The sequence below is a fragment of the Rousettus aegyptiacus genome, unplaced genomic scaffold (assembly GCF_014176215.1).
Source record: "Rousettus aegyptiacus isolate mRouAeg1 unplaced genomic scaffold, mRouAeg1.p scaffold_m13_p_1, whole genome shotgun sequence".
Taxonomy (NCBI): domain Eukaryota; kingdom Metazoa; phylum Chordata; class Mammalia; order Chiroptera; family Pteropodidae; genus Rousettus; species Rousettus aegyptiacus.
In genome coordinates, this window is record NW_023416284.1 from 58095255 (window position 1) to 58120506 (window position 25252).

Below are 25252 nucleotides of genomic sequence, written 5' to 3' on the forward strand. Positions count from 1 at the left end.
GCAAACCCAAGCCATGGGAGTCATGTGTGAGTAATGTTGAGGGAACTACATAAAACTGGGAGAACTATATGCTGACTTCTCTATGTACTTCCCAGTGGCTCAGGGAACAATGAGACAAAACAAAAAGCATCACATTTTGTTTTCTGCCCAAAGTCATAAATGGTAATGAAATTCTAGGGGGAAAAATTAGGATCCTAAATTTAGATCAAATATAAAAGCAAAAGGTATTGGTTGGCAGAGAAACCCATGGGCAAACCAAATAAGCATTACATTTTCTAGGAATGTGTGGTAGGAATTCAGCATTCTTAGGTCATTATATTCTTCAGAAAGTGATCAAGATGTTAACTTTATCTCTGTTAAGTGTGATTTTAAACACTTAAAGTTTACTAATAAAGAATAGAAATGTTCACATATTCCTGTATAATACTCCTAAAATTTTATATAATTGCAACACAAACCCATGCAGTACCAGGAACAATATAGCAAAAATTGTGCAAGACCTTTATGAAAAAAGTTATAAAACTTATTAAGGCCCAAAGATGAAGAAAGATACTATACTCATGGATAGACAGATGCAACATTTTGAAAATATCAATTATCCCCCAAATTGATTTGTAAATACAGTGCAATTGCAATCTAAGTTACAAAAGGCTTTTCAACAGAATTTAGCAAGCTAATTATGAACTGGATGGAGACGTAAGATTGAGAAACAAATAGGACAACACATACTGCCAGTAATCAAGACTTTTAATAAAATTCTAGGAATTAAAGTACAGAGGTATGGAACCAAATGAAAAACTCAGAAGCAGATGCATGGTGAATATATAGAATTTTGGTATGTGGCAAGGAATGAAATTATTGATGAATGATGGAATATTTTATAAATGTTGCTGAAAAATTCTGCTGCTCACATGAAAAATATTATGTATTTACCTAACCTATGTGCAAAAATGTATTCGAAACAGTAAATTCACTGAATAAGAAAAAAACTCTAAAAACTCTTGAAAGAAAACATGAGAAAATAACATGAGGTGTTTCTTGTATGTGAGACTAAAGTTTTTAGATTTCGTTATTAGAGTACGAAAGATGGAGTGTTTTAAGCATAGAAATGATGTAACACATGCAGAAGACGGAGGTACCTTAGAGAATTACAACGGGTTATTCTAAATTTAATCAGGTGTTAACTTCATTTGAAGCTCATGTTCCATATGAAATTTTGTTGCTAGTACAAATCAACATATCTTTGATACCTTGTATGCCAGTTGTTGAAATAGCATAGGCTTTTATTCTCTAAACCTATTAGTAAAACTATCAGAAACAGTTTCTTTTCAACTACTAGGGCCAGCAATATACCTTTATGCTCCTACCTTAAGGTAATAGCAACTCTTCAGCCCAGGCCAACATGTAATCCTCAAGGACCTCAATTACCTCTACATTCCATAGGACATTACCGTGGTCCATTTCATTCTTATAATGATAACTGGCCTGGTACTCAGGAAGCAGAAATTCTTGTAGACATTTTGGTAAGATGAATGAATGTCGTCAGGTGGTGGAAAATAAATTCACAAAAATTCAGAGGCCTGACACTTGAGTGAATTTCTAGGGTTCCAGTGGCCTGGGGCATGTTAAGCCATCCCTTCCAAGGTGAAGGACAAGTTGTGTATCTGGCCCTTTCACTATCAAGAAAGGAGCATAATAATTAGTAGGCCTCTGGATTTTGGAAATAATACATACACTTATCTGGATATACTATTCTGACCTGTTTACTGTGTAATTGGAAAAGTTGCCAATTTTGAGTGGGGTGTAGAAAAAATGAAGACCCTGGTATGTCAGGCTGCTCTGCAATCTGCTCTGCTACTTAGATCATATGACCCAGCAGAAGTGATAGTACTTAAAGTGTATGTAGCAGACAGGGATGCCGCATGGAGTTTCTGACAGGTACTTATAAATGAATTATAGGGAAGACATTCAAAATTTTGAAACAGAGCTATGCAACTCTTGGCATATAACTACACTTCTTCCAAGAAACATCACCTGGTTACAAGGTCCTACTACAGATAGAATATTGACTTATCAGACTCCAAAAGTAACATGCAAACTCAGCTGCCCATCATGAATTGAGTGTTGTCTAATCTACCAAGTAATAATGTTGGGCATGCACAATAGCACTCCATCATAAAGTAGAAGTGATATATATGAGACTGGTCTTGAGAAGGTCGTTAAGGCACAAGAAAGTTGCATGCGTAAGTAATCAACATACCCATGGTTCTTCTTCCTGCTACAGCTCCTCCTTCCACTTATGGGGTGTTCCATAGTCAGATGACTTAGTTAAAAAAAAAAAAAAAAGAGTATGACTTACATATGGTTCTGCATGATATGCTGATACTACAAAAAAGTAGACAGGGGACTACTACAGCACTATAACCCCACTCTGGAGTGGTCTTAAAAGCACATTCTTCCAGTGGGCAGAATTTTAACCAGTGTATCTGGTTGTTCATTTTTCCTGGAATACCAGAGGTAGAAATCATGGACAGTGGCTAATGATTTGGCTGAATGATCAGAGAATTGGTGGGAACATAATTGGAAATCTGGTGGTGGCAAGAAACTCTGGAAAAGAGGTATGTAAATAGATGTCTCTACAGTAAAGATTTTTGTGTCCCAGGTAAGTGCTAATCAAAAACCAACCTTAGCATAAAAAGCTTTTAATAATCAAGTGGACATGATGACCAATTCTGTGGCCATCAGCCAACCTCTTTTCCCAGCCACCTCATCCTCGCACAATGCAATCATGACAAACTGTCCAAGGCAGCAGCAATGGAGATTATGTATTTGCTTATCAACATGAACTTCTAATCACCAAGGCTGATCTACATAAGTAACCTACCAACTGCAGAAACTAACACTGAGCCCCTATATGGAACCATTCCCTAAAGAAATTAGAGAACCTCCTGATTGATTATATTGCTGATTTCCATCATGGAAGATGGAATGTTTTGTATTTGCTGTAATAGACACTCTGGATGTGGATTTACCTTCTCTGCCTCCAGTGCTTCTTCCAAAGTTGCCATCATCATACGCCACACAACATTGCTTTTTACCAAAAAGCTCATTTTATAGCAAATAGTGGGTGGCAGGGGGCCACATAGAATTCACTGGTCTTACCATATACTACATCACCTTGAAGTACCTGCCCTGATAGAACTGAAGAATAGCCTTTTGAAGACTCAGTTAAAAGCATTGGCTAGATGACAACACCTTGCAAGGCTGGGGTAATGTCCTATAACATACAGTGTATCTCTTTCTCTCTCAGTTTTAGGAATTTACAAGTCTGGGAATTAACTGATTGAAATGAGAATGTTTCCTCTCGACATTACCTCTAATCAGGCCCAGGATTAGGATGAGATGAATGAAACACCCATCTAGGGTGCAAAATTTAAGGCAGTGCCAAAAAACAGCATAAATAATATTTTAATATTTTAAAATCAAAATTAATGCAAAGACTGTAATACACAAACATTTTAAATAATATCTTTGTTTGCCTTATGACTCTGTTATTGTGCAAATCAACTCAGAGTTCCAATTAACTCTGAGTTCCTGACCCTATGTGGCTATTAAACCTCCACCAGTGGATTTATGAAGGTTGACAACGGCACACAAACAGAATAGGCAACCTGGAGCTAAGCAATAGTCATGTTTGTTTGTTTGTTTTTAATTGTAAAACTTTTGTTAACTTTTTCTATATGGCTCAAAATATTGAGGTATTTTGACAAGCAATATAGGGTTGCACATTTTCCCTTTTTACATAGGTACTTCCCTTTGTGACCCTCTATGAAAATTATTGCTTCCTGTGTCCATGACTGTGGGTTCTGCTGGTCTAGAGTTCTTAGTTCCTAAGGGTGGCACATTTCCATCAGCAGACACAGAAATAGTTCCATTAAACTAGAAATTGAGATCGATGCCTGCCTGCTTGGGGTTTTTTGTGTAAGTGAATCAACAAAGAAGTGGGTGAAATGTATTACTGGGCTGACTGATTCTGACTATCGAGGGGACTTTGTGTTGTTACTATACAATGGGGTAAGGAAGAGTGTGTCTGGAATCCAGATCATGGAGAGCAACTCAAAATACTTTGGTGTATTGTTATAAAAATCAAAGTCAAAGGAAAGAATAAGTGACATATACTACAACATGGATGACCCTGAAAAACAGAATGCTATTTAAAAAGCCAAATGCAAAACATCACTAATTGTATGATTTTGTTTATATGAAATGCCCAGTAAAGGAAAAAGCACAGAGTCAGAAAGTAGATTAGCTGTTGCCTGGTTCTAAGTGTTTCCAAAGGGACGTGAGGGATCTCTGTGAGATGATGGAAATTACCTAAAATTGAATTGTGATTATGGTTAAACAACTCTGTAATTTACTAAAAATTGTTGAATTGTACACATAAAATGAGTGAAATTTATGGCATATAAATTATATCTCAACAGAGCCACTTTTTAAGTAAGTAAATGGAAAACTACAACGCAATAGAAGCAGGACTGCTAATGACCCAGACCTTCAGGAATGAAAGTTCGAATGGCCCATGAAGAAAGAATCATGACCAGTCAAAATACCTGTCAAAGACAAATGGATAGCAAAGGGAGGTGATTTATAGATACGATCTACAACTACACAACCAGTTGTACAAACACTATTTTGAGTATTTCTTCATTATATTGATGTGAATGTCTGTGTATATTTTAACTAACCTTTCCTCCCCCTTTTCCCATTCCCCTATTATGTAACATACATGTATTAATAGCAATTAGAATTAATATCTTAGAATTTAAGTTAGAGGACACCAAAAATGTGTGTGATTCAGCTGGAAGAGGAATGAACATGATCCAAAATGTGTAAAGATAATTGTATCCTCTTTGGAGAGAGGGTTTCATGATTTGAGATATATGAAAGAGATTTCCATAATGTTAGGTGGAAGCATGATTTTGCTGTCTTTACTTAACCATTAAAAATAGTCTAAAGAAAGATGTACAGATGCCAAGTTGACAGGAGGTGAACTATAGTGGCTTTTTACTGTTTCAGCTTAGCCAAGCTGGATTTGTGTTTCTCATAATTCCCTTTCCTATGTAGTCCCATTAGGGTTGGCCACAAAGAAATTTACTAAAAATTTCTATGGTGCAAAATTTTTAAAAGTTGCCTTTTTTTGTGTTCTAAAGTTCAGTGTAGGGTGCCAGGTGGTGTGGCAGCTCACACTTGTTGCTGATATTCTTGTTAACCTAGTTAGTGTGGGATACCACCAGGACCAAGTGCTTCTCCAGCTCTCTCACATATCTTCTTAGTGCCCTGGGTAATAGATATGTGAAACTATGGAAAAGAACAGCAGCTTCTCCAGCGGGTCCCTTACACCATTAAGGTTCCAGTTGTCCTCATGAAGTACAGTTTGTTCTCATGGGTTCCATTCATCATTGCAAGTTCTAGTTTGTTCTTGCTCTCCTCCAGTTCTCATCCAGCTCTCTTCAACTGCCAAGCCAGCTAACCTACAGTGACTTTAGGCCCAGCACTAGATACAAAGACCACACAGTTTGGCATAGACTTTTGACTAGCTTCTACATTTGTGTAAGTTCTGATCCATATAACAAATCTCTTGTCCTATATAACTCAATAGTAGCTTTTCTTCTCAGAATGAATGGTGTCTGATAAAAAAGCAGTGGCAACAATGCTGGCAAGAGGTAACTAACATTTTTATTTAGCATTTACTTTGTATCATATGCTGTGCTAAGTACTTTGAATAATTTATCCCGTTTTGAGCTTCCTGGCAATACCATAAAAGCACTAATTTCACCCATTTTACTGATGAGGGAAATGAGGATTAATTGTGGATTTATTCAAATCCTTTTATTTGAAGCCCAGAGACTATTTTTCTATTTTTACAACTATTTGGGCCAAACTTTTAGTCTCTAAAGAAAAAAAGTGGAATCTTGATTTTTTAGAACATAAACTATATGTTACTCTGTTAACTTATTTTTCTAAAATTAAAAAAAATCATAGAGTTGAGAAATCAGACCTTGTGTTTAAAAGGAATCATGCCCCCCTTCCCTACCCCAATCTTCTTACTGGTAAATATTTCATGTCTTTAATTGAAGAAGACTCTTGACCTTGTTAAGCCCGAGGAATACAGAAATTTAGAAACTATTTTTCGTTATTATATCAAATCCCCTGATAATATTATGAAAATGCAAGTTGCCATAAATTAGCTAATATAACACTGCAATGAGAGCTTCAAATGCATTTTTTTCTAGTACCCTTTAAGCACTATCTAGGCTAACTAAACCAAAAAATAAAAACTTTCTTACCCTTGTTAATTGTCCTCAAAGCCTATTCTCTCGCTCTCTATCTCTCTCTCTCTCTCTCTCTCTTTCTCTCTCTCTCTCTCCCCTCCCCTCTTCGCCACCCCCCCCCCCCCCCGCAACACACCTCAAGAAGGGTGCAAAATCAATCTTTATTCTCATTTTAAAGCTTCGAAGAAAATGTTTAAAAAGGACAGGAGGGCATGGGTGCAGGAAAGACATTATATTGATTGCCCACTATCATATTCTGAGTTCTCTCACTGAGACAACATGTATATATGATATGACTTCTCATTTTCATCAAAACTGCAGTATTATTCAAAAGAAATAGATCTACGCGATTAAATTAACCACAATGCTTTCTGGTGTTTCTGATTTACTTTATTAAATTGGAAGCTTGAAAGAGATAGTACAGTCACTGGACCAAACTAACCTACACATTATAGTATGAATCATATTCCTAAAGAATTTTGTTTAGGATGTGGCTCCACAGTGCAGCAGTTAGGACATCTGCTTTACATACAAAAGGTTCACACCCCAGTGGAACCACAGTCCACAGGCTATGGCCATGCCACCCTGAACAAGCCTAATGTCTGATCTTAGAAGCCTGGTTATTACTTGGATGGGAGACTACCTAGGAAGACCAGGTGCTGTAGGCATTAATAGTAAGTAATTTTTTTTAAAAAAGATTTTTTTTTTAATATTTCCCTTTTTGGATGCTATAAAGTGCTCTCCAAATATCTGTCCAATCCAATTAAAATTCTTAATAAAAGCTATACATGCCCTCTAGGATTTAACATTACACAACTTAGGTTTTTTTTTTGTTTGTTTGTTTGTTTTTGTATTTTAGCCCATGTTTGCACTCTAGTCTCAGATAGTTCTGTTTATAAATCTTCACTCAGCTTACTCTCCCCACCGAAAGCACCCTTCTAACCCTTATATAATAATGAACCCCCAGCCATTTCAAAACATCATTTTTGAATCTTCTCTGTGGAGCACCACAGACTAATTTCTGTGCAGCTGAACTGAAGACAATGAAGTTTGGAGTTTATTTTGTAACCAGGGAGAAAGGACTAGAGGTAATCAAGAGAGTGACATAATATGCTTAGAAATTTCTTGTTTTTACTGTAGTGACCTGGCTTAGGTAAAAGGAGACATTTTTGAAAAAGTGATTTAAATTCCAAACCATAGTAATAAATAAGAATTCGATCCAGCCATTGATTTGGACCATAAGGAAAAGTCACTAAAGCTATCTTATTTGGAATGTATGGTAAACTGTATTTAACTATATTATCAATTTTCTTATTATGACAAGTTATTCCTCAATATAACATCTACTAAAATTCAAGGTGTAGTGTCCCCTTATTCGTTGTTTGTCACCCACTGTCAACCATCGTCTGAAACTATTAAATGGAAAATTGTAGAAATAAACATCTCATAAGTTTTAAATTACATGCTGTTCTGAGCAATATGATGTAATCTTCATCCCACCCAGGAAGTGAATTATTCCTTTCCTGTTGTGGTATCACTGCTTGTGTGCAAGTAACTCTTATTTTTCTCAATAACCGCCCCCCAAATGCAAGAGTTATAGGCTAAAGAGAAGCTATAAAATGCTTCCTTTAAGTGAAAAGGTGAATATAGTACAAGACATTCTGTGAGAAAAAGACCATATTCACATAATTTTTATTATAGCATACTGTTGCAATGTTCTATTTTATTATTAATCTCTTACTGTGCCTAATTTATAAACTTTATCATAGATAAGTATGTATGAAAGAAACCATAGTATTTATAGAGCTCAGTATTACCCATGGTTTCAGGCATCCACGGGATAGATTTAACACACCACCATATTATAGTATTAGAGTATTCTGAATTTGATTATATACTTACCTCTCCCAGTGTGCTGTATATTTTCATGTTTTCATGTTACTAATCAACATTCTTTCATTTCAGCTTGAAGAACTTTTAGCATGTCTTGTAAGGCAGGTCTAGTAGTAGTGAATTCACTTAGGTTTTGTTTATCTAGGAAAATCTCTCCATTTCTGAAGGACAGTTTTGCCAGGTAAAATTCTCATTTGGCAGATTTTGTTTTTCTTTCAGCACTTTGAATATATCCCATTCTCTTCTGGAATGTAAGGTTTCTGCAGAGAAATCTGCTGATAGTCTTAATGGGGGTTCTCTTGTAAGTTACAAGCTTTTTTTTCTCTTGCTGCTCTTAAGGTTTTTTCACTGTCTTTGATTTTTGACAGTTTTATTACAATATGTCTTGAAGTGTATTTCTTTAGTTTTTTTTTGTTGTTGTTGTTTACCTATAAGCTTCATAAACTTGGATATCTAAAGCTTTCCCCAGATTTGGGAAGTTCTCAGTCATTCTTTCTTTAAATAAGCTTTCTGCTCCCTTCTTGTTTTCTCCTTCTGGAACTCCAATACCCACAGAGTGGTGTGTTTGTCGGTGAGGTACATGAGGTGCTCGGGTTGCCCATGGGCCAGTTGGGGAGATCCACAGGTAGGGATCCCACAGGTGGCCTTCCTGATGGAGTCCACAGGTTCACAGGTGGGCTTCTTAGTGGAGTCCACCAAGCAGTTAGGATACCTGTTTGTTTAATGCTCTCCAGGAGTCCTATGTACCACTTTATCAGACTCTTCCCACTCCCAGTCATGGAGCTTTCCACTTAGTACTGTGTGTAGAAAGAGAGAAATAAGCCTCTTTGGTGCTTCCCACATATCTGGGGAAGCTCAGGGTTCATTCACATGCTCTCCATTTCCCCCATATGAGAAATCATGGGCTGTATAAACCTCCCTTGGCCCTAACCTGAGTTGCCTTGGGGGAGAAAGAATTCAGACAAAGTCAAACTGTTCCTCTTACTCACTCTAATGCATTAAAATGCATTATAGTGCTGGGTCTTCTGGAAATGCGAACTTCAGCAAAGGCTCTCTTGTCCATGAATGACTGACTAAGTCGATGTTGTTCAGGGGCTCCTAGACTGAGGTTAAAAGTAATTGGAGCTGGTTCATGGGCACTTCAGTGTACACAGCCAGGACTGAGGTCTGTCTCAAGCACAGGGGAGCAAGCCTCCTCCTGGGTCAATGGATAATGGTTCCCACAAAGGCATTTTTATTTGCGGATGGATACTAAAATAATTGTTGTGGGGAGTATAAAAATGAGGGACATCTTATGCATCCATGATGATAATATTCCATCATAGCTTTAAAATATATTTTAACACGTGATAAAGGTAATTATTTCGTATTGCTTTTTATTATAAAATTTTGCTGGCTATTCTCTTATCTGTGGTGAGTTGGGATTTGGATGGGTGAAGAAGAAAGTTAAATACTGAGTTATAGGTTAGCTATGGGGTTTGAAGGGTATTGGAACAATAGTAATTATAAAGATTGTGGAGTTGCTAGTGGCTTTTGTTAATTCTTTTAGAAACTCTGAAGAAGAAAAAGACAAGCTCAGGTTATCCAACTAATAACCCACATTTTTGTGACTCAATAGTGGTATTTACAGTGATCCTTGTCTTCTGAAGGGTGTATGAAAATTAGACTCAAGATGTGTTTGTAAGAGCGTTAGTTTCCAGGTCTTCAATGTCAAAGATGGCCTTAGCAGGAAAAGGATAACTCCTAAGACCCATAAGCAAGTCTGAGAGTAATACCACCAGAATATTGTGAATAGCAGAACAGACCTCTATACCTTGTTAGAAGAGAGCAGTCTCCCCTTAGCTAGAAAACTTGCAAGAACCTCACTTGAGACATGTACCTCAAAGATAATGCTTGTCATCTTTAAGATCTACCTTTTCCATTCTTTACTGCCTTGAAGAGGAAGATGTAGACCTTGCTTGAAGAGGAAATAGTCAATCCTGATAATTCACAGCCTCCAAATTTATGAATTTACCTACTCACTTGTTTATTTGTAACCCCCAAATCAGTATTCACACATTTTTGTGGTTATTTGTGGTCATATACATAGCTGTGAAAAATTTGGGCTGCTTGCTGCAGATACCCAGATGAAGTTGAACAAGGCCACACTCAGTATTCTGGTTTCAGTTCTTTACTGAAATTTTCAAGTCTATCTAGTGCCACATTTTTTCATATTGTGCTCTTTTTCTTGTGTTCTTTTTCTGTTTAAAATGGCATCTAAAGGTGGTTCTGAAATGCTATCTAGTGTTCCTAAGTATAAGAAAGCTGATACATGCCTTATGAAGAAAATGTGTTTTAGACCAGCTTCATTCAGTCATGACTTAACACAATGTTAATAAATGAACCAAATATATTAAATAAGCTATCTTTAAACAACAAAACAAATAAAGCAAAGTTATGTATTGATTAAGAACAATGTTGTGAACTATGGCTGGCAGAAATCTATCCCTGTATTTGCCCTAGGACTAATGGTTCAGTGACTTTACAGAATATAACTAACTACTTCAAATAGCAAGTTTTAACACAAAAGGAATTATAGGTCCTGGCTAAAAAGTACTTGCAGGAACTAGGGGAATACCTGTGGGACTAGACTGCTGGTAGTGGAGATAGGGAAATGTAAGATTAGATAGAGGGAATTTCATTGACATGGGGAATATTCTCTCATGCCTGGAGTGAGGGCTCTTGAAGCCAGTCCTATTATGGTCTGAGATGGCACTTTCAAGTTTGGATATGATGGTGCCTACGTAAATAAGATAAGGATACTAGAAATGCTTTGGAATATTATTAAAGAAAAGCTCAGAAGGCTCCAGGTGTGACAATTTTGAAGATACTTATTGTGAGACTGGAAAACCTACCACTTGACTTTATTTCCTGGGAGAGCCCAGAGTATACTTCATTCACACTGAGGAATCCACGAATGAGGGCACTCATAGCTCAAGGCTGGCAGTAGGAGACCCTGCCATGGAATGGATTTTTTACTTACTGATGAAAGAGTTCTTTCCATGCAGACTTGTAACCTGTACAAAATTTGACAATATAACTGGCTATAAAGTCCATCTAAACAAATTCAAAGAGTAAAATAATACAGAGAATGTTCTGACAACAGGCCCAATACTAGAAACTAATAAACTCTAACTAGAAAATCTCTTATAGTTTTAGGTTTTACATTTATGTATATGATACGGTTTGAGTTAAATTTTCTATAAGGTGCGACATACGGATTAAAATTCTTTTTTAACATGGTATCTAACTGTTATGGAATCACTTGTTTAAAGACATTTCTCCACTGAATGAGTTACTTACATTTTTGTGCTTTTGTCAAGAATCAATTGAAAATGTATGCATAGATCTCTTTCTGGATTCTTTATTCTGTTCCATTGATCTAATCGTCTATCTTTACACCAACAGCAGATTCTGATTACAGCTGATTTTATGTTTCAACTTTACTGGGCTAAGGGATGCCCAGATAGCTGGTAACACATGATTTCTAGGTGTGTCTGTTAGGGTCTTTCTAGAAGAGATTAGCATTTGAATCAGTGGACTGAATAAAGAATATCTGCTCGCCCTCATCAATGTAGATGGGCATCATCCAATCTGTCAAAGCCCTGAATATAAAAAAAAAGGTGGAGGAAGGATGAATTGAATTTTTTTCTTGATTTGGGACATCCATTTTCTCTTGCCCTAAGATGACAAGAGCTCCTGGTTCTTGGGCCTTGGAGTTCTGGAACTTAAATCACATTGACACCAGCAAAAGCTGGTGGTAGAATTGACATAGTCTCCATGTCAGTAAAATTTTCTCTATCCAGTTTTACATTTCCTTACCTCCACTATCAGCAACCTACTCCCACAGGTGTAGGACCTGAAATTCCTTTTGTGTATAAGGTACAGTCAATTTTTGGTTTCTCCAGCTTGCAGACAGTTGTCGTGGGACTTCTCTGCCTCCAAAACTGTGTGAATCAATTCCTATAACAGATCTCCTCTTATAAATATGTCTGTACATATAATATCAGTTCCATTTCTCTGGAGAACACTAATATCCTGTAGTTTTATAAAAGTCTACCAACTTTTTTCTTTTTCGGGTTTTAGATATTCCAAGTTCTTTGCATTTCCATATAGATTTTAGAATCAGCTTCATAATTATATATATATACACATACACACACATACATATGTATATGTATATATGTGTACATATATATATGTACATATGTGCATGTGTGTGTGTGTATTTCTATATATATAAAGCCCTGCAATTATTTTGCTTGGGACTACACTGAATCCACAAATGAATTTTAGGGAGAACTGACATCCTAACAAAACTGACTCTTCTGAACCATGAATACAGTATATTTCTCCATTTATCTAGTTTTTTAACTTCTTGCAGAAATGTTTTATAGGTTTCAGTTTATAGGCCTTGTATATCTTTTCTCAGATTTATTCCTAAATATTTCATATATTTTATGCTATCATAAATCGTTTTTAAAATTTCAATTTCCAATTATTTATTATTAAAATATAAAAATACAATTGATTTTAAAATAACGATCTGGTATCATACAACCTTGCTAAACTCATTATTCTGCCTACCACATCAGGTTAACAGAATATTTCTGGCATATTTAACAAAAACAACAAAAAAAAATCTATGATTTCTTGATAAAGTCTACCACAATTTTTGGAAGGGAGAAGGGGCAGTCCATTACAGCTCCATTGAAGATAAATACTTTTCATTATCACTGTTAAAATAAATACTCTGTAATGAACACTGTTGCTTTATTGAGTGTTTAACTTCCATTCTCATCTTTTTTTGAAACTGGGAAATTTCTGCTTCCTCACTGATGAGTCTCATGAGACTGCTACACAGTCGCCTTGTTCTGGATACAATGCATACACTTAATCCAAACTTAACCCAAAGTAGGCCGATTAAATTCTCTCCTTAGAAACTGAATTGTGGAAAAAGGAACAAGACTGAAAACAGTATATTGGCTATTTCAGGGGAAATATTATGCAGCAACAACAATTTTGGAGCTGCTTTGTTTCTGAGTGCCCCAAGCCTGGTTCTTCGGCTTTCTTTTCATTTCTACAAGTACCTGTATATTCTGCCAGTAAACTTGTTTTGCTTAATTTCTAGCATGCAGTCAATCAAATTGATACTCCTCTTTCTTTTTTGACCTCTGTGACTGCATTCCTGGTTCTCTTTCAACTTGTCTGACCACTCCAGGCTTCTTTTAGGATTCCTTTCTTCTATTTTTAGCTGCCTTTTTTTTCTCTGTATTTTTCTCTTTGTGAGATATCATTCAGAACTGCAGCTTTGCCTCTCATCTTTATACAGTATTTACAACTCCCATATTGATCTAACTCTACATTTGCCTATTTGTCATCCCCATATAGATGTCACGCTACCAACTCAAATTCTGTATGACCTAAATCACACATCTCTCATTAACTAAAAAATTAGTTTTCTCTCCTTCATCCCTGATCTTTGTTATCCAGTCACCCAGGATGGAAAATTGAGAGCTTTAAGTCTCTATTTTCACTGTAGAGCATCTATTCTTTTGCCTATCCAATACGACAACTTCTTCTAGAAAACTGCACCTTTTTTATTCCTTGTCAATCATGGTGCCTGTCTTCACAGGAATGACGATGTAACCCATAGAGAATCAATAGATGCATTGTACATTTATAATATGTGCATATTGGGAAACAAGGCACTGTTCTGTAAGTTGCTAAGTGGGAGAATATAAATCTGTCATGTGAAGAGAGCCTGTCTGGAAGAAATCAACGTATAAATAGAATTATGGTGGATAGGTGGAGATACATTGCCTTGAACTCTTGGATCCATCTAAGCCTAAAGTCACGTCCAATCTAGACTTTCCAGTTCTTTGACCCAATAAATTTTGCCTTTCCTTAAGCTAGTTTAAATTAGGTGTCCGTCACTTGTATTATGCTAAAGAACCCTAATAGTTACTAAATTCTGTTTATCTTATATTCAAATGTCTTACAGTCTCCCTTTCTTTTCTTTTCCACCACTGCTACACTACTAAATAATTTCACATTCTTCTATCACAACAGCTACTTTTTAGGTCTGCTCGCTGCCAAACTACTGTTTATCCAATATATCCATCACACTGCTATCAGTTAGTTTAAATAAAATGTGGGATCAGATTACTTCTTTAAGTATCTTCGATGATGATTGCATGTGAACGAAGTACACATTTTTTAAATGGCATGTCAGGTTTCCCCAAATGAGCATGATCTAATCTAAAATTACCATCCATTCATTCATTCATTCACTCATTCAACAAATATTTATTGAGCACTTACTTTTCCCTCAGATATCACTCTGGATACAGCAGATACAGTGATGACAAAATAGCTTACAATCTAGTGGGAAGGTTGCCGCTCTCATAACATCCTTCCATATCATCTGAACTAGTATGATCTAGGGAGAATTGTCATGCAAGCCTCTGCTCATGCTGTTCTTAATTCTCAAGTATCTTCCCCACCTGATAGAAAAATCCAATGCTAAATTTACTATATGATTGATGATTTAACCACACTTCCCTTTATGCTTCCTCAATGATTAGTTTTTATACTAAAGTACAAAGTTACTTTTATTTTACATAATTACTTACGTGTCCCTCTTGCCTTACACAAAAAAACTTAAGGGCAGGGAATAGATTTTATTCATCTTTGTGCACTATCATGCTTTGCATATAGTAGAAACTCATTCATTTTGTTGTAATCATATTTGTTGAATGACTTGTTGAAACATAAATGCAAGAAAACAATTATTGGGGAGGGGCACAGGGAAGCATTTATTGAGTGCCTATTATATAAAAAAAGTTAACCTAGCTGCTTTTCATAAGTGGTTTAATTTAATCCGCATGACTTCACATTTTGGAAAACTGGGCCAAAGGAAATTGAGCAATTTATATAAGGTCACAGATAGTGGCCATACCATAACATGAACCCAGATTTTTCTGACTATAACGCCCAAGACCTTTCTACTTCACTACACACCATTCTGGTTTGTCACTATCAGAAACATAAGTATAATTTTAATTTAGTAGGCCAGATTCACCTTGGTCAGAGATGAACTTCAACTATAAAAGCAGAGATTTCATGAAAACTCTTGCCCTATAAGCAAATATTTAAAAAAAAAAATTTTTGATCTAAAGTTTAATATTATTTTTGGTCTATAGTTAACATCAAAGAATGCATAGCACAAAACTGGAATAGCAGAAATTTAGCCATAGTTTTGATAAAACACACTCATGAAATTGGAATATCCAGAACATATACCTTTACTCAGAGAATGTATTACACATTAAGGAAAAAAGTTGTTGGTTTTGTCTCCCTCAATGTTTTGCCTTTTTTTTCTTAATGTTTTCAGTTTGGGTTCCACTGCAGGAGATAAGCCACAATGCCACTCTAAAATTAGCTCATTTTTGTTGACTTTGAGCAGGTTACTTACCCACAGTCAACTATTTGTCTCCTTATCTGTAAAGAAATACCAAAAAAGATGAATACTGAATTTCAGATAATAAATTTGTTATTGAACAAAAGGGATAGAATTATGCCCAACAGGAAAACTTTGTACTGGTCTAAAATGAGTTAAACAATTATCTTAACAGATTTGTAACTTATTAACTATAAAATTACTTCCTCATTTTGGAAGTATTAGTCTGCCCTTTGCCTAATATTTAATGTGGTATCATCTGGTTTAGGGCATACAATACTGCACAATAAAATACTAGACTATGTAGATTACTAGCTGTCATTCAAAATAAGCATAATCTTATGATTGTTAAAGAATCACTTGCACTTAATTTGATGTAAATTACAACATAAAAACAAAATAACCTGGTCATATTTTCCAACAATTATCGATTCCAACTCATCTGTCCTAGTGATTATAAAGAAAAAACATGTATTTCTAACAGAGTGCTTTAAAAGGACTTGGAGACCAAATTGATAATTTAAGTAAAAACCACAAAATATATGACAATTTACTTTCTTCTTACTTTCTTGCTCCTGAGTGGAGTTGACACTAGGAAGAGAGCCAAGACTGTGCTTAAGCTTTAGTTTTCTCATCTGCAAATGAGGATAATAAAACCCACTCTTACCAAGGATTGAGATTGTATTTGTTGAGTGGCTTTGTCATTGCACTTCTTTTGTCTTACTCATTTGTAAACAGGGCTATTATTACCCACCTTGTTTATGTAGATTTGTTGTGGGGATCACATTTAAAAAATGGCATGTGAAAATGCTTTTAACAGTACTATAAGATATAATAATAATTATTTCCAAAGCAACAACCACTGGTACAATTTTTCCCTGCTAAACAGTGCTGCATATTCTTAGGTAAAATACTAGGAAGGGGATTCAAAGTCTTTTCTTTGTATGACTTTTCTTATTGTAGCTGGTTTCCTAGGGAAACAATATATAGTTCTATCTTTGTATTTGTCTAGATTATAGAAAAGTCATTACTGGCAAACAATAGCAATGCCACATGCTAGCTCCAATCTTCAAGCATTCAAGAATAACTAGACAATTAATGAAATTTCTGCCCCTTCTAGAATGTGAAAAAAAAGCAACTTGAAACAGTATTTCAGATGCTAAACGATTCTTATAGAGAACTCTTTTCTAAAACTGAAAAAGCAACTGGTAGATAATTACAACTAAATGATTTTGTATGCTAATTAAAAACTATTAATAAAACTATACTCTTAAAAGCATAATTTTCCTTGATCAGAGCAGCACTGTAAACTAATACAATAAATAAATAATAGCATAGGGAAAAAATAAGATATTTCTAATTGTTGATTTTTTTCTTGATTAATTTACTTTCTTAACCACTAAGTTAAATTGAGATAGGGAGAAATTTTGTCAAGCTGAATTTTTTGCTTATTCATTTTCCAGGTTGTAGTTATAATGTATGCCACTCTAATCGCTGTCAACTGTCTCCTTTGCAAATTCGTTATTTAATAAACAGCTGCCCTTTTATTAAGAGTGAGAATTCAAAATCATATTAAAGAACACATTATGCATATAACCACTCTTTTATTATTAAAGCTGGTCTCTAAAAAGGCGTACATTTTCTTTTTTCAACAGAAATAGGGATTTATTAGTGGAAGAGTCGGGGAAGGCAGCACTAAGACTCATGGGTGCAGGGCCTGCCATTTGTGCAGGGGGCCATGATTAGGGATGTATTTGACCCCACAGCCATCTGGGATGAGCCGCTTTTCAGCCACCATGTCTTCAAACTCATCTGCATTAAACTTAGTAAAGCCCCACTTCTTGGAAATGTGGATCTTTTGACGACCAGGGAACTTGAACTTTGCCCTGCGTAGAGCCTCAATCACATGCTCCTTGTTCTGCAGCTTGGTGCGGATGGACATGATTACCTGGCCAATGTGGACCCTGGCCACTGTGCCCTGGGGCTTTCCAAAGGCACCCCGCATACCTGTCTGGAGTCTGTCAGCCCCAGCACAGGACAACATCTTGTTGATGCGGATGACATGGAAGGGGTGGAGCCGCACTCGGATATGAAAGCCATCTTTGCCACAGCTTTTCACCATGTACTTGTTGGCACAAATACGGGCAGCCTCCAGGGCTTCGGAAGAGAGCTGCTCATATTCATCTGACACCATGTGGCCACAGAGTGGGAACTCCTCTACTTTTGCCTTCTTCCGCCCCAGGTCAAAGATTCGGATCTTGGCATCAGGGACACCTCTGCAGAAGCGAGACTTTGGGTACGGCTTGTTCTTACAATACCGGTAACATCGGGCGGGTCGGCGGCCCATGGTGACACAAGGATCTTCGATGGCACCAGAGGAAAAGAAGTAAAAAGGCACACATTTTAAAACTTACCCCAATGAGGGGAGTATAAGTATTCCAGGATTCTAGAAAGACACCCTCTAGAATAAGTACATCAAAAAGTTGTCTTTAATTTGATATATATGTGGCTTAGTGCCAGTTACTGAACTTTCTATGTATGCAGTGCACAATGTCACATCCACAACACAAAATGTGATTGAAAGGATGTGACACTGTTGCTACACTGTTGAATGCTGACACAAAACCTCACAACACTCAGTTCAAATCCTTTCTTCTATTGTTTTTATATTACTTGGGTTTAATGGAAACCTCGGACAAAAACATAATAAATTTCCCCAAGAAGTCAACTCACTATGCTTGTATCTTTTCATGTCAAAGAAATTTCAAATAGAGAGAAAGCAATTCAGCACCTTCACAGGTATCTCATTAACACTGTGAACAAAAGGTCAGACTTTGGAGACCAACTACTTAGGTTTAAATCCCATATCCACCAGATAATAGCTGTGTAACTTAGAGTAAGTTGCTTAACTTTTCTGTGCTTCAGTTTGCTCATTAGTAAAATAACACTAGTAAAGCGACATAGCTTATAGAGTTCTTGAGGATCAAATGAGTTACTATTTACATAGTACCGAAGAATATGGTGTATATGATATAAATGTGTTAAGTTGATGTAATGGAATTGGTAATAAGAAATAGCAGGAAGAGCTTACTGACAAACTTCTACAGTACCACTCCATTTTGTCAGTAATGAAAGATTTTATATATATATATATAAATTTATTTTTAATTCTGAGAAATTTTTCTCGGCTTACTTTCAAGCCAAGTATCCATTAAACACCTACTGCCTTGAGGACACAAAATAAATATATGTGATCTCTGCCACTCTAGAAATTACAATCTTTTTACACTAAATATGGAATAAATACAGCGCAAACTTGAAAGGAACATGCAACAAGAGTGCCCTATAAATTACTCGATAAAGCTATTCGCAAATTTAAGTGCTCTAAAATGTATATTATTGAAAACTCCACTACCAATATGGAATGTGTTTAACAGCTACCCAGAAAGCTACTACAAACAATGCCACATATCAATAGACATTCTGTAGAAACGGTAATATTTTCCACCTGGGAAAGCTAACAAAACCCGTGAGAGCAATTCTGCCAAACCACGGCAAGCGAAAACTGCACTGGAAATATCAAAGGGCTCGGGACTGTTTTCTAAGAACCGGAAAGTCAACTGGTGGGTCAGCGAATACCTGAATGTGCAAGACGAAGAGAGGCTCCGAACCACGCCCGTGATTAAGGGCCAGGTTGTTTCCGCGACTGATGTGACCAGTCCTAACGGCCTAGAGGTGAGAACCAGGGACGTCCCTTCCCAAGTGATGTACCCGTCCGAGCAGTTCTCTCGCGCAGGGGCTGTGGGCGGAAATCAGCTTTTGAGTTAGGAGCCCTGGCGATGCGAAAGAACAAGCACCCCGAGCTCCCGCACCACCTCCTACGGCCCCGCTCCAGGGCACTAGAGACGCCAGGCTGAGACCTCGGGCTCCTTAGAGCCACCGGTTTCCACGCCGCCTCCCACCTCTCCGGGATGAGCACCCAAACCCCCACCCCGACGACGACATCCGGCTCGGGGCGCCGCGGACCGGCCTGCCCCGGACGCCAGAGCCTACTTACCTCGCTCGGCTCGACCCGACCCCGCCTCGGCCGGCCGCCCATGTCCCGGGCCGGTGCGTCACTTCCGGCGCGCGCGCCCGCCGGCGGAGAGGGCCTGGGACCCCGGCCGGCGCGCGCGGGGGCGCGGGGGCGCGCAGGGGGGCGGGGCGGGGGAAGTGGGAGTGTCCGCTCGCCGCCGCCGCCGCCGCCGCTGGGCAGTGGAGTTCGCTGAAGCCCCGCACTCAGAACCGGCCCAGTCTTCCCGCCGAGACTCTGGGCATCAGTGCCGGGAGCGCTCACCGCTCTGACCCGTGCAGAAGCGGGAGTTGCCTCAGTCTGCGAAGCGGCGGGGACGGCCCCAGCCCCGGTTTCCCTCCCTGACCCCTTCTTTCCAGCGCCCCAGTTATGGGGAACGCGGCGACCGCCAAGAAAGGCAGCGAGGTGGAGAGCGGTGAGTCAAGGGCCGGGTCTGGGGACCCGCAGGGCGGGCCGGCGCGGGGCACCGAGCGCACCTCTGGGTCGGTGCCCCGAGGCCGCGGACATGGTCCAGGCCTCGCAGCGGTGGTTGGAAGCTGCTGGAGGGGGCCCTGGGAACCAGCTGCCCTCCTCCTCCTCCACTTCCACCTCCCTCCCTCTCCCCTGCTCGGGTCTGAGGGCTGAGCGCCGAGGGCCAGAAGGAAAGAGGAGGGAGAAAAGCGGTCCTCATGATGCCCTTTCTCACTAGAGCGAGAGGGACACACACATTCTGAAACACTTCCCCAAATACGGTCCGGATAAAGAAGTCCCTTGTATCATCCCAACCCGCGCTTCCCCCGCCCCCCTTCTTTGGGAGCCACAGGTAGTGCTGTGGGCAGAATTGGCTCTTTTCCCTCCATCACGGATGCAGTCCAACCTTACCACAAGGTGAGGGCTGCTAGTCTGGCTCTCTGCAGGTGAGAGTGAACAACTATGTTTTAGAGATCCCCCCCCTTTTCAGATTAGGAATGGAAAATGTGGTATCAGGCTTAACAGCAACTTTATCCATTGGAGAAAAAAAGTAAGACAGTCTTGCCTTTTCTTAAGACATTCAGGAATCTCCTACAGTGTCTGTAAAACTTAAAGGTCACTTGGAGTTGAAGAGCTTCCAGAAAACTGTGGCTTTCTTCCGAGAACCAAAAGTGCAGGCACGCCACACTTTACACCAAACAGTAAAAAATTATGAAAATTGAATTTCTGTATAGTTGTACGGCTAGCTATTATATGTATATAGTGGGGTGAAAAAAATTCTCCCACCTTCTAACTTTTCCTAACTGGCTTAGTTAGAGAGATTAAAAGAGGAAAATCTCCAAAATTGATTACGAATGTATATTTGGGGGTGCCATAAGATATAAGACCTGACGATGTTTGGGGCAGTTGAAGTTTATATGCTATTTTGGACAAAGGAGAAGAGGATGAGGATCTGGGATTTAAAAAGAAGAGTGAGCAATTTACAGGTAGATGAAAAAGAGTAAACGTTTGGTAAATTCTTGCAGGGTCACCCAGAAACAATGAGATACAGATTTAACAAACAGACTTTTTGCTAGATTTCTCCATCTGCCACATTTAATTTATATTATGAGGCTAAGGTGATGCTTCTTTCCTTTAAGCAGGCTTTTCTATCTGAATTGCTTTAGGCAGGTAGAGCAGGAGGGAGAAAGGTTCTTTCTGAGTCTTTGTTTCTTAATAAGTGTAAAATCAATATCCAAATAGACACACTTTGGAGTGGCAAAACTTTGGTCTCCCTCAATATATATTTCAGATTGTTGTGTAAAAAAAAAAAAAAATCGGTTTGCCTTTATCAGATTCATCTCAGGTTGTAAATTTCAGAATGACCAAATATCAAATGGTATTTGTTATATCACAGGGAGTAAATTACATCTCAGCATTTGAGGGAATGCCTGATGATATATTCTAGCTTCTGTAAATAGTATCTTTTAATGTTTCTATCTTTGTAACATATTTTAGGCTAATTTTGTAATTTAGCATGAAGGAAATAGCTTTTTTTTTTTCTGTATCAATAAAGCAGAATTGATTTGGAAAGATTTAATCATTTATTTTCATATCAGTAGTGAGATCAGATTATGTATTTCACCAGTAAGGTTTTGGTGTTAATTTTCAGAAGCTCCAGAAAAGTTGGCTGTACTGTCATACAAATTATCAATGAAAACACTTTGATATGTGATATGGAAAATTTAAAAAGCCAATGTAGAGGTGGAACTTTCATTATCTTTTTTTTAATTGCACAAATGTAGTAACTAACTGTACAGAAAATGTAAAGAATGCAGACAGTGTAAAGAATTATTTGTGCCTGATGTGTTGTCATTTTCACTCTTAATTTAAAGCTGTATTAATTTAAGCTAAAACGTATTAATTTAAGCTAAAGCTAATAGTATTACAAAAAGTGCGCTTGGTAATTGAATCATATCAATGATTTTTATTAGCAAGTGCTGGCTTGTACAGTGTTTATGTTTTTAATAAAGATAGTAGACTCTTCTGTAATCTATATATAGTAGTCCCCCTTTATCTACAGTTTCACTTTCTATGGTTTCAATTACCTGTGGTCAGTCACATTCCAAAAATATTAGGTGGAAAATTCCAGAAATAAACAATTAATGAGTTTTAAATTTGTGCCGTTCATTTTCCGCCATCCCACTCATTCCACCCAGGACATGTGCCATCCCTTTGTCCAACCTATTTACTACCTGCCCATTAGTCACTTAGTAGCCGTCTTGGTTATCAGATTGACTGTCATATTATCACAGTGCTTGTGTTCAAGTAAACCTTATCGTAGCCTAACACTATGTCACAGTGCCTATTTCATTCACCTCACTTCATCTCATCATGTAGGCATTGTATTGTCTCATATCATCACAGGAAGAAGGGTGAGTGTAGTACAATAAAATATTGAGAGAATATTTCATTTTAGTTACTATTGTTAATCTCTTACTATGTCTACTTTATCAATCTATCATATATATATATATATATGAAAAAATAGTATATATAAAGTTCAGTACTATCCATGGTTTTGGGCATCCACTGGGGATCCTTCATGGATAAGGGGGAGCTATTGTATTTCTGTTATTAAGTTACCAAGCCAATTCACCCCCAAACAGTATTAATTTGAAACTCATAGCTATGGGATGATCTTGGCGTATTTACAGAAAACAGAAAGGAAACTTTATATGTTTATTTAAATATATTTAAATTATTTCTATGAATAAATTCCTTTGGAAGCTTTGACTGTTAGTGACAGCCTAATTCTTAGGTATGTTTGCCAGCTTTTTATGTAACTTTGTTAATGGAAACTGAAGGTCATTATGGTAGTTCGAATAAATCTTGTTAAGTGGTACAAGAAAATAGCAAATGATGTCTCATAGGGATAATTATTTGAAATGTCACAAGTTGATCAATTTGTAATTTTTATATGGAGCAATGTTATCAGGTGCATGCTGCTGCTGTTCTACTGTAGTGAACAAAGAAGTGTTATTAATATATCTTACTTAAAATGTAGTGAAAGAACTTTACCATTACATATTTAACTATTCTGTGTATTTTTTAAAAATTACTCTTGAAAGTGTGTTTTACAGTTTGAATGTAGTTATTTAAATTTCAGCAGATACAGAAAAGCATTATGTTTTAGACATACAAGTGCTCCTAGACATCAGCCTGTATAATCATTCTGTTTCAAAGCCAAAGAGCCTGACCTCTGAATAAGATGGAGTTAAGATCATACTATTAGTGATATCAAGGTAAAGAATAGCGTCTGGTACCCTGACTCCATTCTGCGTCACTGAATAATCAGTTCATACATATATTTTCAAAATGTGTATCAAGTTTATTAGTTTCAGTTGGAGACCCTGGGAGTAAAAGCGTAAGAAACTTACTATCTAGTGTAAGAGAAAATGTTCATATAAAAGTTAACTGGAAAGTAGAATATAATAAGTGCTAACATTATAGAAAGTGAAGTTAGAACTCTGAAAACTACCAATAGGAAAATGTTTGATTTGAAAAGCTGATTTTAAAATATTGGGATGATTGAGATTTGAAGTTTGATTTGAACCATGTCTCATACAGATGACCCTGGAGCTTAGTTCTAAAAATATTCCAGAAGAATAAAGCTGGGCCTAAAGATATTTGAGAAGGGTCTTGGTTAGCTTTGACCATCTTTTGATCATGTTATATGTACTCTATCAAAAGTTATTCTTTTACACTTAAAATTAAACATATTCTGTGGTAAGTCTTGAAAGCTAGGGAGATTCCATTCTTATCTCCACAGTTTCTGGAGATAACATTAAATTAGTTACCTGTTATACTGTAGTGAACTAGAAATTTGTATTGATATGTCTTAAAACTTAATGAAAGAATAACTCTTACCATTAAATACTTATTTTGTGTATTTTTAAGAAATTAAAAAAAATTTTTTTAAATGTTATTTAAACTTCAACTAATATATAAAATCATAAAGGTGTAGAAATATGCGAGTATATAATTCTCTGAGAATTTTTAAACTCTTGTCTTTCAAAATTGTTTTATCCAGTCTCTCACTTTTTAGTTTAGCCACAGTCACCAGCATAAAAAACACATGCCATTTGTTTTAACCTAGTAGGGTTTTTGTTTGTTTGTTTATTTCATTAAAAAAATTTTTAGATCCCAAAGATTGCCTGTGTGGCTTTGTATTACACTTTCATGGCAAAGGTTTTGAGGCCAGGGGGTGAAGTGTTGGTAGAGATTGGGATGCCAATTCTCCCATGACTGCAAGTGGTAGAGCCACCTTGTAACCAGTATTTACATAATGATCTTTGAATGTTTTCCAGAGTATCTCTCTGTCTTAAGAACATGAAGTGGATAGAAATTAATAAAAGAAAATCACCAGTAGACTAGGTTCAACCAAAATGCAAGTTTTATAATAACTATATTTTTTGAAGGCATACTATGTACCAGGTTCCTAAGTGCTTTACATGAATGATTTCACGTAATCTTTTTGACCCTATGAAGTAGTTTAGGTATTTCTCCATTTATAGTTGAGAAAGTTTAAGCTCAGAGAACCCAAATGACTGGTATAAGGTTACACACCTAGTTAGTTAGGGAACAACATTTGAACCTGGGCAGCCTAACCCCAGAACCTGAAACCCTAACCACTGTGCTAAACAGCTTCTGTATTCAGCTATGTGATTCTAAGACACATAGCTTAGACTTTGTTTCAGGTTATTATCAATTATCTGAAGTGTTTTCAATTGTGACTTTATTTGGTTATATAGAATATTTTAAATGAGAGCGGTTTTTTTCTTGTACTATTCTCTAGATTTGATTTTCTTGTCTGTACAATGAGGATGAAGGATTAAATTACCTTGAAAGTCTTTTCAGATTCAATATGGTATACTTTCAAATTAAGCCATATAAAATTAATTTTGTGTAAAGTCATTATTACTATTTTTAATTATGTTTTCTGATTTGTAAATGTATGCCAGC

At 37.1% G+C, this 25252-nt stretch overlaps 2 protein-coding genes across 2 annotated transcripts in view; one reads left to right on the forward strand and one right to left on the reverse strand.

The window, feature by feature from the left end:
- Positions 1-17310: 17310 nt before the first annotated feature.
- On the reverse strand, positions 17311-19445 carry LOC107511591 (60S ribosomal protein L10-like). Its single transcript, XM_016146096.2, has 2 exons — positions 19366-19445; positions 17311-18087 (listed from the first exon to the last, which is right to left on the reverse strand). Exon 2 carries the CDS (start codon positions 18071-18073, stop codon positions 17429-17431), a length of 645 nt encoding a protein of 214 aa, XP_016001582.1. The 5' UTR covers positions 18074-18087; positions 19366-19445; the 3' UTR covers positions 17311-17428.
- A 506-nt stretch (positions 19446-19951) lies between these two features.
- Positions 19952-25252, forward strand: part of PRKACB (protein kinase cAMP-activated catalytic subunit beta) — a 109327-nt gene continuing 104026 nt past the window's right edge. The window contains exon 1 of the mRNA XM_016146092.2: positions 19952-20213. Within this exon, the coding sequence (XP_016001578.1) occupies positions 20168-20213 (46 nt within the window). The 5' untranslated portion in view covers positions 19952-20167. The remainder of the gene's footprint in view (positions 20214-25252) is intronic.

Bases quoted from the DNA above. Each gene is read 5' to 3' on its own strand.
- LOC107511591 (XM_016146096.2), bottom strand. From the start codon at position 18,073: ATGGGCCGCCGACCCGCCCGATGTTACCGGTATTGTAAGAACAAGCCG.